We start from the raw sequence: 14,245 nt of genomic DNA, 5'->3' as shown, positions 1-14,245 counted from the left end.
GTTCCAACGTGAGGAATTGACTGAAACATTAGCGAGCTTGTGAGAGATCAATGGAGAAACTGTAGATGGGAAAATTTGAAAAAAAAACATTTGGCATCAGCAAAAAGCATCCAACGTTATTTAAAATCCTAAACTTGTTTCCAGAGCCCTTACAGAACAGTCCTTAAGGATAATGCAGTACCCACCTTGTTTGACTTAACAAGTCATCTCAATAAACCTGAAGGCAAACACAGAAAGCACAAGAGGATAAAAGAACTGGTAAGATATTACCTCTGTACAATTCACAACAATGATCGTAACTTGGATCTCATTTTGTGAAGCTTTTCTCATTTTAAGATAGCATAAAGTTTCTTCTTTTCCTTCCTTCCTTGTTATAGACTGAAGAGGATTTATTGAGGGTGAAAGCACCAAGAAGTAAGTAGCTCCATCACACAATGAAAACATGTGACCCAGAAAAATCATGTACACAGATGATATGTTTTCAAACATATAATTCTGGGGCTTGTATTTTTGTGGCAAGCTAATTGACCAGATATATGCGCTTGATTTGAAAAGAAGTTATTTCAACATTGAAAACCATTTGTGAAGTTTTCAAAAATACTTTTTCACAAAAGCACCCTGATAACTCGGCCATCACGCTGGTTAGTCCACAGCTAGAGTATTGCGTGCAGTTCTAGAATCCATGTTATAGGAAGGATGTGATTGCACTAGAGAGAGTGCAGAGGAGATTTACCAGGATGTTGCCTGGGCTGGAGAGTTTTAGTTATGAGGAGAGATTGGATAAACTGGGGTTATTTTCCCTGGAGCAGAGGAGATTGAGGGGGGACATGATTGAGGTGTATAAAATTATGAAGGGCATGGATGGGGTAGACAGGAAGGAACTTTTCCCCTTGGTGGAGGGATCAATAACCAGGGGGCATAGATTTAAGGTAAGGGGCAGGAGGTTTACAGGGGACGTGAGGAAGAATTTTTTCACCTAGAGGGTGGTGGGAATCTGGAACTCACTGTCTGAAAGGGTGGTAGAGGCAGAAACCCTCATAACATTTAAGAAGCATTTCGATGTGCACTTGCGATGCCATGGCATACAAGGCTATGGGCCTAGTGCTGGAAAATGGGATTAGAATAGTTAGGCACTTGTTTGACTGGCACAGACTCGATGGGCCGAAGGGCCTTTTTCTGTGTTGTAGTCCTCTATGACTCTATATGATGGTGAGTGACTGAACCATAACAATGGGCATTTACATAACGCCTTTAAATGTTTTTTTTTAAAAGCCCTAGGTGTACATCCTGTATAAGAATACAGAAAAGCCGTGTTCAAGAAAGGAAATAATAAAACCTTATATAGCTTCTTTCACAACCTCAGAATATACCAAAGCAATAAATCAGGAGGAAAGGAGGCTGAGATTTGGGTCAATGGGCATGAATGGAAGAGCAAGTAGATTATTTTTGGAGCAGAGAGCGATAACAGCCATTTTGAAAGGGAGAAGATATTGTATGAAAGAAAAGCATGATGATACCTGCTAGCTTAAGGCAGGAAGGGAAGTTTGTTGGATAGGAGAGAGAGAATCAAGACAACAGGAGGTAGGCTTCATAGAGAGGACAGGGGTGAAATTGCAGAGAACAAGAGCTTACTGCTGGAGTGGATGATAGACATGCAGATGGGGAGGAGTTTGGATTTAAGCCCTGGATCAAGAGGAACAAAAAGTTAAGCAGAGATAGGTACATATATGGCCTTGAGTTTGGCTGGGGGAAACACTCAAAAGGCTAAGCTTGATCTGCTGATGAGTAACTAGGATAGTTTTGCATACCCTCAAGTTTGAAATCCGCCCAACAGAATGAAGTGGAGGACTACAATGGGAGAATAACGGGAGAGGAGGCAGGTTTGGTGGGGACAAGAGCACTGAAAACAGGGATGAGGTGAAACTTCTTTAGCCAGAGAGTGGTGAATCTATGGAATTCATTGCCAAGGCTGTGGAGGCCAGGTCATTGAGTGTATTTAAGACCGAGATAGATAGGTTGTTGATTGGTAAGGGGATCAAAGGTTATGGGGAGAAGGCAGGAGAATGGGGTTGAGAAACTTATCAGCCATGATTGAATGACGGAGCACATTCGATGGGCTGAATGGCCTGATTTCTGCTCCAATGTCTTATGGCCTTATGGATGAGCGAGCAGTCAAGCAAGCTGACCAATGCAATGGCATCATCACAAGAACAGGGCCAAAACTGAGAGATTTGGGGACCTGTGTCCATTAAGAATGGGAATTTATTTTTAAATTAATTCTTGGGATGTGAGCATCACTGACAAGGCCAGCATTTATTGCCCATCCCTGATTAGCCTTGAGAAGGTGGTGGTGAGCCGCCGCCTTGAACCGCTGCAGTCCATATGATGTAGGTACACCCACAGTGCTGTTAGAAAGGGAGTTCCAGGATTTTGACCCAGCGACAGTGAAGGAACAACAAATTTCCAAGTTAGGGTGGTGTGTGGATTGGAGGGGAACTTGCAGGTGATGGTACTCCCATGTGTCTGCTGCCCTTGAAAGGCGAACTGTATTTTGCAGAGAAGGGGAAAGGGTATTGAAGTTCGTTTTGAAATCACTGGCTGTCAGTTGCTTGGTATAGATTCTAAGGGAAGAGAGTAGGGCTTGAGAAACTTACATCACTTGGTGTTTAATAACTGGGAAATTATAGGGAATTGTTTTTAACAAGTAGATACCTCCAAGCTTATCCCTGGGTTAGACACTCCGTGATGTTTTTCATAATAGTAATGTAACATTGAGGTAAAAGAAGACCGTTGGACCATCTATCCATAGTTTCTCTTGAGTGCATTTCTAATTACCCTGAATCCTATTTGTTGTTGATGCTTGAAAGTGGCAGTTCACACACAGGTGACAGAGGCCGTTTGGTGCATCCTCCAAAACGTCTTTAAACTCCAATTGCAGCAGTCATTTGGTTCTTAAATAGAGGCTAGGGTTCTGGCCTCCATTATTATTTTCTGGGTATCCACTCTCTCATTGTAAAGATTTTCTGATATCAGTCCTAAACCTTCCTTTTATTTTTCTACACTATCTGTTTAAAGTAATTTTCTAGATTTAATTTTTCCATATTTACGTTTGAATAATTGCTGAAAACGTACCAATTATGAGAGGTAAAAATGAGCAGTGTCTGCCCACTCTTCAAACACCATGGTTGTTATTCCCAGAGGTCTGATGCATTCACTTTTAGCACTGTAGTCTAACTCCTCTCTCACCATGTGTATGTACCATGTTCTTGGGTACCTACAATGTACTGATTCATTGATATTGGTGAGTAACCCTTTTTAACCTATTTATTTCCAACTTACTGATATTAAATGGTGCATAACCATAAATCAGTAAAATTCCCTTGCTGTTTCGTTCTATTGAGATCTCCCATGCTTTTTGAATTGTGTGATATACAGTAATGAAAATCGAGTGGCCATTATTATTTTAATCTATATTTCAGCACTACTTTCGCCATCATTAATATTGTTTTCATTTTTGAGATTAGAAATTAAAGGTGACAAAGTGAATACAAGGCAGTAATTTAATTGGGTTGGTAACTGGCCAGCATTTCTTAAGATTTTTGAATCACCAGCTTTATGTTTCCAACTATTAATAATTCTGTGTAAAGTTTATTTATAAAAAACTTACATCCTGACCAGAGACAATTATGTCAATTGGGTGAGTATCTGGCCCTTGTGTTAGAACTTATGCTATGAGTTTTAGAGTTAACTCTTTTACTTTTAGGTCTATATTTATGTATGATAAATTTTCACAATAGCCTCAAACTTTTTTCTTAATGTTTTAAGCTGATTGTGATGTCTTGAGAGGTCTACAGTGTAAGCAGGAGGCAATCAATGAGCTAGACAAAACAGACCTGGAAGAAGCCACCGAAAGCCTCGAGGAATCTACTCTCCTGGAAGAATCTTTGAACTTGACACCTGAAGAGAAAGGGAACAAAGAGTTTCTCAAAGTTTTATTTGAAACTGTATTGCTTTTGGGAAGGCAAAATGTTCCATTGGGAGGATCTGCCAATGAAAACTTGAGCAACTTGTGCAATACTCCCGACAATATTCAAGCGCTGCTGGAATTCAGAATGAATGCAGGTGATGAAATTCTTAGAAAGAGGTTTGAGACTACTGCTGTGAATGCAGTGTACTGCCCAAAGAACTTGCAAAAAGACCTGTTAGACATCTGTGAGATGTGCATACGGGAGGAGGTACTCCGAGAAGTACGTGACAGCAACTTTTTTTCAATTATAACAGACGAGGTGATCAACGTAGCAGGGCTCGACCACGTGTCCCTGTTAATTAGGTTTGTGGATGAGTCTGACTGCCTGAGGCAAGAGTTTGTTGGCTTCATACCCTGTGAGCTTGACGGAGAGTTCTTGGCAAGTCGGATCCACGAGACACTGACAGAAAAGTGGGGACTGAACATGTATTACTGTCGTGGACAAGCGTATAATGGCTCAGGCACAATGTCTTACAAAAAGCGAGTAGTTGTGGCTAGCATTTTACAGCAGTGCCCGAAGGCATTGTGCACCCCTTGTTCCTCCTACCCCCTGAACATATGGATAGCCAAATCCAGCCTCATTTTCGGTATTAACATGGTTTTGAGCTTGATGGAGAACATTGTATCATTTTTTGGTTTGTCACCTCAGCTCCAGAAGGTTTTTGATGTTGGCATTGATGGCATCTATCAAACCAACGAGGAAAAGGCGAAGGAACTGAAAAAACTTTTTCAAATCAATTGGTATGAAAGACACGACACTTTTGAGATCCTGGCAGATCTTTACGAAGTGCTGGTGACCTGCTTAGATGAGATCAGCTACGATACGTGCGGTAGGTGGAATGCTGAGATAGCAACCCAGGCCAGCATGCTATCCTCGACCATGAGAGACTTTGAAATAGTTGTCTCTCTCATGGTCCTGAAGAATGTCCTCTCGTACACAAGAGCCTTCGGCAAAAACCTGCAAGGCCAAGCCTCAGATACCTATTTTGCCTCGAGCACTTTGACTGCGGTCCTGCACTCGTTAAATGAAATGAGGGACAATATTGACGTCTATCATGAGTTCTGGTTGGAGGAAGCCACCAATTTGTCAATCAAAATGGGGATTGAACTGAAGCTGCCATGGAGGTGCCGCAGGCAACCTCAAAGTGAAGAGGTTTCTGAGGAGACTCCGGAAAACTATTACAAAGAAGCGATCACTGCACCGTTTCTGGACCACATTATTTTAGAAATTGAGGACATGTTTTCTGAGCAGCAGCTGAAGGCTCTCAAGTGCCTGTCTTTGGTGCCTTCTGTCATGGCACAGCTGAAATATAACACTGGGGAGGAAAACATGGCTGATTTATATAAAGACGATCTCCCAAACCCAGATACGCTTTCAGCAGAACTCCACTGCTGGAAGATAAAATGGAAGCATCGAAGCCGAGATGTTGAACTTCCTAGTACTATTTTTGACACTTTGCGCCATCCTGACATCAAGTTCTTTCCAAATGTGTACACTTTGCTTAAAATTGTCTCCAATCTGCCTATTATTAAGCTTGAAACTGACAAGTGTGAAATTGGACGGAAGCGACTCAAAGCTTATTTGAAAGTCACTCCAGTCGAGGAGAGAACGAGTAGCCTGGCGCTGATCCATATCAGTTATGATGCAAAACACGACTACGACATGATGGTCGATACCTATGCTAAGCTGTACCCAGAGAAAATGCAGTTGCCCCATGTGACTGATTCCGATAATGTGGACGTAAACAATCATCATGCAAGCAGTATGGAAATAAATAGTTTGGATGCAAGTACTCGAACAGTGTATGAAGTAGATGGTGAGTGCATGGAGGTGGCAAGCCACACGGTGGAGAGTGGGGTTGTGCTGCATCACCAGTCGGCAGGATGCCTAATGGAAGTCTGTCAGAATCCTGATAAGACTGTCATAGAGGTGACCCAACATGCAGAGGGGACCACAGTAGAACTGCAACAGTTTCCAATAAGCAGCACCATGATTGTGACCCAGCATTCCGCCGAGCCCAGTATGGAATTGCAGCACCATCCGGACGGGGCTGAGGTCAGCCAAGAGCCAGTAGAAAGCAATGTGGAATTGCAGCACCACATAGAGGGAAGAGTGGTGGAGGTGATCCACCATCCGGAGGTGAATGGTGTAGAATTGCAGCACCATCCAGCAGGGGAAGTTATTGAGGTGAGGGCTGTGGAGCTCCAGCCACAGTTGGAGACCAGCACCGTGGAGTTGCAGCACCAGGTACAGGAGGGCGCAGTGGCTCTGCATCTGGAGGGAAATACTGTGGAACTACAGCACCATCCAGAGGGCAGCACTGTGGAATTGCACCATCCACAGACGAGTGCTATGGAGTTGAGTCACCGTATAGAGGAGAGCACCATGGAGGTGGATCATTGTCCAGAGCCTAGTGCCGCAGAGTTACAGCAACATCCGCAACCTGGTGCCATAGAATTGCAACACCAACACCACCTGGAGTCTGGTGAGGCAGAGATACAGCATCAGGAATCTGTTGTTACAGAGATACAACACCATCCAGAGCCTGGTGAAGTAGAAATTCAACACCATCTGGCACCTGTTGCTACAGAGATGCAACACCCTTCGGAGCTTAGCACTGTGGAAATTCAGCACCACCTAGAGCCTGCTGCTATAGACATACAGCACCACCCGGAGCCTGTCACTACAGAGGTACAGCACCAACCACAGACTAGAGCCATGGACTTGCAGCATCACCCAGAAGCTAACACACTGGACTCTCAGCACCATCTGGAGTGTCATACTGCAGTGGAGGGCCATCCAGAGATGGAGACAGTGGAGATAGAGCACCATTCGGGTGCAAGTGCTGCGGAATTGAATCCCCACTCAGAACCGAGCACTGTAGAGCTGGAACAATGTCCTGAGGCAAACGTGGTAGAACTGGAGAACCATCCAGAAGCAATGGAGCTGCAGGACCCTCCTCCAGAAGCAGGCACAGTGGAAGTAGACAATGTAAGTGTGTGCAATCAGGATATGAACAGTGACGGAATAAAGATTGTGGAAATTAAAAATTCAGAAGAAAGCAATTCAGAAACGAACATTTCTAGTGTAAGTAATGTAAATAGTTCTGAAGTAGCCGTACAATAAAATGATTCATTATGCTACTTCAGTTATGTTCGTAGCCGTCTATAGCTAAATCTGTGACCAAGTCAGGTTGGGCATGTTTAAATCTGAAGACTCCTGCATGTGGGGGGCTCCAAGTTGTTCATTAAGGGTGAAATAAATTACAATTTTTGAAATATTTTCATTCATCGTTTTATTACCCCCCCCCCCCCCCCCCCCTTTGAGTACCATGATGTCTTCCCGCCCATCTCCGATTACCTCTGATTTAAGCATTTTTTGCTTTTTTATTTTGGCGCAGGAAGATAAACTTGCCAAAGACAGGTCCACATGTGAAACCTGCCTGCCCATCGTGCTTATTTAACGGAGGGTCGTGCTTTTTTTCAAATGTAAATTTAGCCTCTTGTCAAAATTGCAAAAAATTAAGTTTCAAAAAACTGACGTGTAGGTAGATACATACATGACGGAACGTTACACATGAGTAACAGTGTTCAAAGTGTCCAACAGCCTTGCATAGGTACATTTATAACTGGAGGTTGAATTTGCTTATTCTTAAACCACTGACTTATGTTGGAATATGGTTGTGTGACATTCCCCTGGTACTTTGTAAGAGTTCGTATAGTGAATTATTCAGCATCTATATAGATGTATTAGGTGCTGGGCAGGCGTGCAAAGACTGGCTATTTATTTTGGTGCTCTGTTCACCTTTCTCCTCTACCTTCCCCCCCCCCCCCCCAAACTAGTATGGAGGCACTGAGATCAGGGATTGACTCTATTTACTTCCTGATCCACGTGGCTCTGTATTGTAACAGTCATTGGTGGCCTGTCAAGCTTGTTTAATGAAAAGTTTTAACAAAATGTTTCCATGTTTCCTCGGTCCAACTAAAGTGTTTTAAAATATAATAAGTTAGTTTAGCAGTAGTTTTCCCTTGGACAGCTACGGCCCAATAAGCCCCCTCTTGCTGAATCCTCTCTCCTCATCAGATACAGTGGTGGTTATAGTAGCGAGTGAGACTGTTATGCTGTTCTTCTCCCCACTGCCAGGAAAATGGGGATCAGATGCTGCCACTTGCTGTTTGAAAATCGGAAATGGCAGGCAGTTGGTGATTCATGAATGGTTTCAGAAATTATCTTCTATAAATTTCTCTCTCTCCCCCGCCCCCAACTCTGCTCCAGAATTAGCTCCTGCTGGTGTATAGGTGCACTTTTGCTTGACACCTCTCACTGCCTGGCCAAGTGGCAGTCCTCCAATGCGAGGCGTGTTGACCAGCTCAGCTGACCCTGATTTTATTATCTATGCCTACACATGCCCTCATCGTCAGCAGGGAGCACTTGATAGCAACTGGGCATGGAAACATTGGCTCACTGTCCTGCAAACACAGGGCACCAGCTTAGTAAAGAAATTGGATGTTACGGTGATCATTCCAACATGTCCGTTTGTCTTCAAGACACTCATTTTAATTCTCTTCAGCTCACCCTAGACCATGTGGACTGAAGTTGGCTGTAGCCCCCCAACCTGTTGAAGATGGAGAAGGTTTCTGAAATATACTTGACGTATTTTAGGGCTAGAAGAAGTGAGCTAAGCGATGTCTGTGCTAAGATGCAAAACATTTTCCTATTTCTGAGTCTGCCTTGAACGCCCACTACTCTTAAAGCCGTGATAGCTTTTGATAGATTCAAAATAAAATTTCCTCAATGCTTTTGCAGCAACCTGCCTTAACCCAAATCTCAAAGGAATACTTTCTAATATTGTAGCCTTAAATTTTTCCACTTGCCATGCCAACCAAGAAGATGAATTTGTGCCATATTGTGAGCATGCTTGTGCAGTAGCCCTACATTTATCAAGGAATTGGGTTGGAACTGCGGATAATCATTACATATTGAATGCTTGCAGCCACCAGACAAAGACCAGTGGCGTCGTCCTGAAACACAGATGGGGAAAAGTTTCTGATCTGATCTGTGCTGAGTAAGTTCATCTCACCCATGGTAGCAGGGAGGGAAATATAATTGGCTCAGTCTCTGCGGGGCAAGGGGGGGTGGTTGGGGGTGGAGGGCGTTGTGCTCACAGACAAAATCTGGCTGCTCCCAAATCAGTGTTGCTTGCTGAGACGTGGGAGTGTTGAGTGTAATGATCACCAGGTTTTTGATAGAGGCCAGCGGGGTGAGAACATTGGTGCTGTTCACGTCTGTGACCCTGTACCCCTGGATTAATCACTGGCTGTAAGGACAGAAGAAGAAATATTTCTTCATTACTGTACTCAGAAACGAATTAAAATCAGTGCCTTGGAGACAAGAGAACATGTTCGAATAACACTCCAGCTTCGTTACCCATCTGGTGTTTTGTACTTGCAGGATAACAATCCCAAAAACAACTTTTGATATTCCACCAAATGGCCGAGTATGAGAAAAGACACTTGTCTAAATTAAGACTTATCCTAATCTGTCATGGCACCTAATTGTTTTAGGTGTTAACTTAGCTGATGTTGCTCAACATCAGCTTTTACAGTGAGCGTCTTGGTAACAGAACTCACGGAATAAGCAGCAAGACACATCATGGCAATCCTGGAAACCCAAGTACGACATCAACTCAGTGTTTTCTTTGAGGGAATGGAACACTAAATAAAATCTTGCATTAAAATTGTGCCAACCCGCATCTCGGGACATCTAAGAGAGTGCAGTTGTTTTGCACACAGTCAAGGTCCCATGTTGCTGAGAAAATATCAGGATGCTTCGTAGTTTGGGTTTAATACCCCTCTTAATGTGCTGGTTGTTCAGCAATTTGTGGTGGCTGGGTCATTCAGGGAAGGCAGGAATCCACTGCTTACGCTGGAGTTCTTGCCTTTTTCTTCAATCCATGCAGTGGAGGAGAATAGAAAATGGCCACACCTGCAGGAAGGTGGGTTAAATATATCTCAGCAAAATTAAGGTTGGGATTCGAGGCTGTTGTAGGACTAACTTCAGGCTGCCTGCGTATAAAGCAGCAGCATTATCTGTGTCAAAAACAGAATTACCTGGAAAAACTCAGCAGGTCTGGCAGCATCGGCGGAGAAGAAAAGAGTTGACGTTTCGAGTCCTCAAAAACAGAATTACCTGGAAAAACTCAGCAGGTCTGGCAACATCGGCGGAGAAGAAAAGAGTTGATGTTTCGAGTCCTCATGACCGGTCATGAGGACTCGGGACGTCAACTCTTTTCTTCTCCGCCGATGCTGCCAGACCTGCTGAGTTTTTCCAGGTAATTCTGTTTTTGTTTTGGATTTCCAGCATCCGCAGTTTTTTGTTTTTATATTAGCATTATCTGTGTGTCCAACATACTTGTATTGCTGATGAGATAGTTGGAGCTGAATTGAATGAACTTGTATACCAGAAAACGATGTCTTTTTTACAATTTTTTTTCTGTTTTCTTATTCTATCCAGGGGCAAATTTCACATCTGATAATTCTCTCTCATTCGATAGTGCGTTGAGTTGAAACGTTAGGTTTTCTTCCCAATGTCTCGGGTGGTAAAGGCAGTGTGCAACTGAGCCACACACCATGGTCCCATGTTTCATCCTAGCCTGTGCCAGTGGACAAATGGAGGGGGAGAAATCAGTTCGTGTTTGCTATCCGGTAACTGCTGTATATGTGTCAACATGGCGTGAGGACTTGGCTTTGGCCCCTCCCTTTCTAGCCTTGCCGCTTGCCTGTGCTGACCACTGCGGTGAGGGCTGGTGTTGCTGCCACCTGAGGAACTGCACGCCAGCAAGTGTCTGCTAAGTGTCCCTAAATCTTGGGGGAGGAAAGGTAATGTTCTTTTACAGTAAAGTGAGTATCGGCATCTCCCATTTAGGGCTGTGCAGTGATAGACGATGTAGCTGCAATTCTCCATAACTGCAGACAACCCTTGGCGAAACCAGCACCATAGAGAATTTAGGGAGTATTTTCCTAATGTACCATTAAGCAGTTCCTTCAGAAGGAATTGGGTGGGGGGTAACACAAATACTGACTTCAAATAAAAACTGCAAACACTATGGGACACTTTGTAAAGATTAATGCTTTGGGCTGTGGCTGTTCCTCAGAGCTTGATAAAGGAAGAATTGCTTAAAGAGGTGGAGGACATGGATATGGGTGTACTGATTTCATGCACAGATACATTTCCAGAGAACCCTTGTAGCCATTTTTCACACATGAACCTTTGGAACAAGTGTCAGCATCCCATGCAACTGTCATGGTTGAAGTTGATCTTGCCCCCAATTGACATCCTCACTGGTGCATAACTAGCCGTTAGGTGCTAGAATCCCCGGTTGATTCCTTTCTCCGCCCAAGCTTCAGTTGTTGCTCAGCTGAAAATCAACTAGCTCAGCATGGGACACAGATCTTAAACCTGGGACCGAATACTGCAGTGGATGGTGCAATTCTATACTAGGCCATTGGAGGGAGCTCTTTCCATGTGCCATGTAAGTTGCCTGGGGAAGTTAATGATAATATGCAGTACACAAACCTCTTTTGAGTCTAGTTTTTAAAAGGGCTTGAGTGGATTCTTCCAGCCCTCATCAGATTTACTAGGTTGAGTAATTGACCTATTTCTATTTGTATAAAAATCCTGTCATTGCATTAGTGCGATGTGTATAACACTGATGCGGAAGGAACAGTATTTTAATGTTTAAAGACATGTCTGTATAGATTAATTAACCATTAACTTGTCAGGAGTTGGTAATTGTTTTATAATGCAGTTTAATTTTCACAGATGCATGCTTTCCTACTAGCTGATGATTGTGTTAGAAATTCATTTCTGTGAAATACTTTGTAATTAATGTTGGGTCTTTTGAATTACAGTTAAAAGGCTTGCTATTCATACTATCTTTTAATTTATATTAAAAAAAAATCTCACCCATTTGTGAGTCCCTTAAGCTAATTGCTAATGTGGAAAGTTATTTTTGTAATGCCCTGTATCGTGTACTTGTCAAAGATGTTTCAGATAAAAATGGCTCAAGTATAGCCTCCTGCAAACACCATCTTCCCCCACCCAACCATGGCTTGGAGTTTAAGGCACCATCTCTGACTAGAAGGTCTCTCGTTTGATTTTCAGTCTCAGCTGAGTTTGCTGAACTCAACTAAGGCAAAAGTGCACTACAGTCGCTGCAGCGTCCCCCAGCTTAAGTGAAGGAAAAGGTTCGGCCAAGGCACCTGATTCCAGTTGCTATCCAGCTTGCTGGGCACGGGGTAAGGACAGCATCGAAGGCGGGTATTGTTGTGCTTCACGTTCAGGTAGTTCTGTCAACACGTTGTCGAGGCTCGCACTCAAATGAAGGCCGTTTGGGCGAGTTACTGGAATGAATGTTCGAATGATGTATAATTTTTGTCAGGTTCTGGACAAGACACCATTTCTAACCTTGTTTGTGTGTAAATAATGGTTGAGTTGGAGGGTTCTTGTAAAGATCCAGCGTGAGTTTATTCTGAGTTAGCGGTGCAGTTCAGTGTTTAGTTGCAACAAGGTTAATGTTCATTCCAGTAAGTGGTAAAGCTGTTATGAGTTTGCCTCAATAGAAGAGAAATTCCTGGAGGTGGGGGGAAAGGGCACATTAGAACTTATTGGTCATACGCTACCATTCAGGTGGTAGAAATCCAATGCACACAAAAAAGGCATATTTCTCCAGCAGTCATTGTTCAATACTGAAAGCAGCTATTTGTATTTAGCATTTAATTAAGTTTTATGCTGGTGTCACTGAAGTGCCATTATGCCTTCTCCCATCCCATGCACACAGCGCTACTTTGGAGAGCCATTATGGTGCCTCTTTCCCACTTCAGTCACCCCTACCCCCACCCCCAACTAGAAATAAAACGAACAGCCACTATTTGCAACTTGCAAAGTTTTTTTTGAGAATGTCTTATGCTCTGTGATTCTTGGCTTTATTTTAAAAAAAAAGACTTCACTACAACAAGCAGTGCATATTAACAAATCCTGGTATGAGTGAATGTGGAGATTGTTGCTGATGTTTTCCTTTTTGAATAGCCAACAAGTCCGTCATTCAAGCCATCTCTTGTATGTGCTGTGCCCACAAGGCTTGTACTTCAACACACCATCAGGCCATATAAAACGTTCAGAGAGAAACCTTTCGCACTTGTTTAATATTGTAACTTTTTTCAATAATTATGAAAGAACCTTGTCAGAATTGTTACCTTTTGTAGTATGTGAATGCAATGGGATAAGTCGCGTTTCTGTGTTCTTGTTTTATGTTCAGTGTTGCAAAGACTCCTAATTTGGTTTATTTCTGCAGTCTAGACGTTGCATACATTTTGTGTGTATCTGTATTTTACAATAAATTGAAATCTTAGATGAATGACTCCTGTTTTCTTTTCAGAATCCTTCTCACCACTTCCCCTCTTTCCCACCCCCACCTTTTCTTCCCTTTGTCCTAATGACTTTGTGCCTGGGTAGTGTTCCACCATTTCCAGTACCTTTTTATAAAAGGCCTTTCTTCATATGTGAGCCAGGACAGTGGCAACAAGTCGTTGGACCCTAGGGGCAGGGTGACTGAATTGCTTTGCTCAGGTCTACTAAAACTAACAGTAACACTACACTACCTCTCTCGACTCCCTTCACTGTCTCTGATTTGTCACACTCCATGTTAGACATTGAGCAGAATTTTTTTTCCAATTTGATTTTTGAAAGACAGAAGCCTTTGCCTTTGATCCCTGCCACAAACTCCATACCCTAGCCACCAACTTCAACCCTGTTTGACTCCCAAGCCCTGGCCACTGTAGCTAAATCAGACTGTTTGCATCGTCACTGTGGTTTATCCCTAGCTGAGCTTCCAAACCTATATTAATACGTCTGTAACATTGCAGGTTGGCGCAGGGGCAGAAACCAATCTGCTGCTGAAATCTTCATGGATATCTTTGGAATAGGTTGAGTCTGGAGTTAACAATGCTCTCCTTGCAAACCACTAAATTTGAGCTCATCCAAAACTCTGCTGCCTTAAATTTTAACTCTCCCCGCCAAGTCCTCACCCATTCCCACATTAGTTCTTGGATTAGCAGTGCCTCGATTTTAAAATTTCATCCTTTTCTCGAAAACCCATCATAGCCTTGCCTCTCCTCGTCTCTTAACCTCCAACCTTACAACCCTCTGAGATCTGTGCT

General features: G+C 43.1%; 1 protein-coding gene across 3 annotated transcripts in view; it reads left to right on the top strand.

Moving 5' to 3' along the window:
* LOC144682573 (52 kDa repressor of the inhibitor of the protein kinase-like) overlaps positions 1-13,439 on the top strand; it is a 30,243-nt gene extending 16,804 nt beyond the window's left edge. For 2 of the 3 annotated variants that reach the window (XM_078545020.1, XM_078545019.1), the window contains exons 3-6: positions 145-258; positions 378-414; positions 3,826-7,115; positions 10,542-13,439. In XM_078545020.1, the coding sequence (XP_078401146.1) occupies positions 145-258; positions 378-414; positions 3,826-7,115; positions 10,542-10,589 (3,489 nt within the window). In that variant the 3' untranslated portion in view covers positions 10,590-13,439. The remainder of the gene's footprint in view (positions 1-144; positions 259-377; positions 415-3,825; positions 7,116-10,541) is intronic. The other variant, XM_078545021.1, reaches the window with a different exon arrangement.
* The last annotated feature ends 806 nt before the right edge of the window (positions 13,440-14,245 follow it).

Source organism: Cetorhinus maximus, chromosome 7 (genome assembly GCF_964194155.1).
Source record: "Cetorhinus maximus chromosome 7, sCetMax3.hap1.1, whole genome shotgun sequence".
Classification (NCBI taxonomy): Eukaryota; Metazoa; Chordata; class Chondrichthyes; order Lamniformes; family Cetorhinidae; genus Cetorhinus; species Cetorhinus maximus.
The sequence above is the reverse complement of the archived record's forward strand: the minus strand, read 5'-3'. Positions and strand labels throughout refer to the sequence as shown.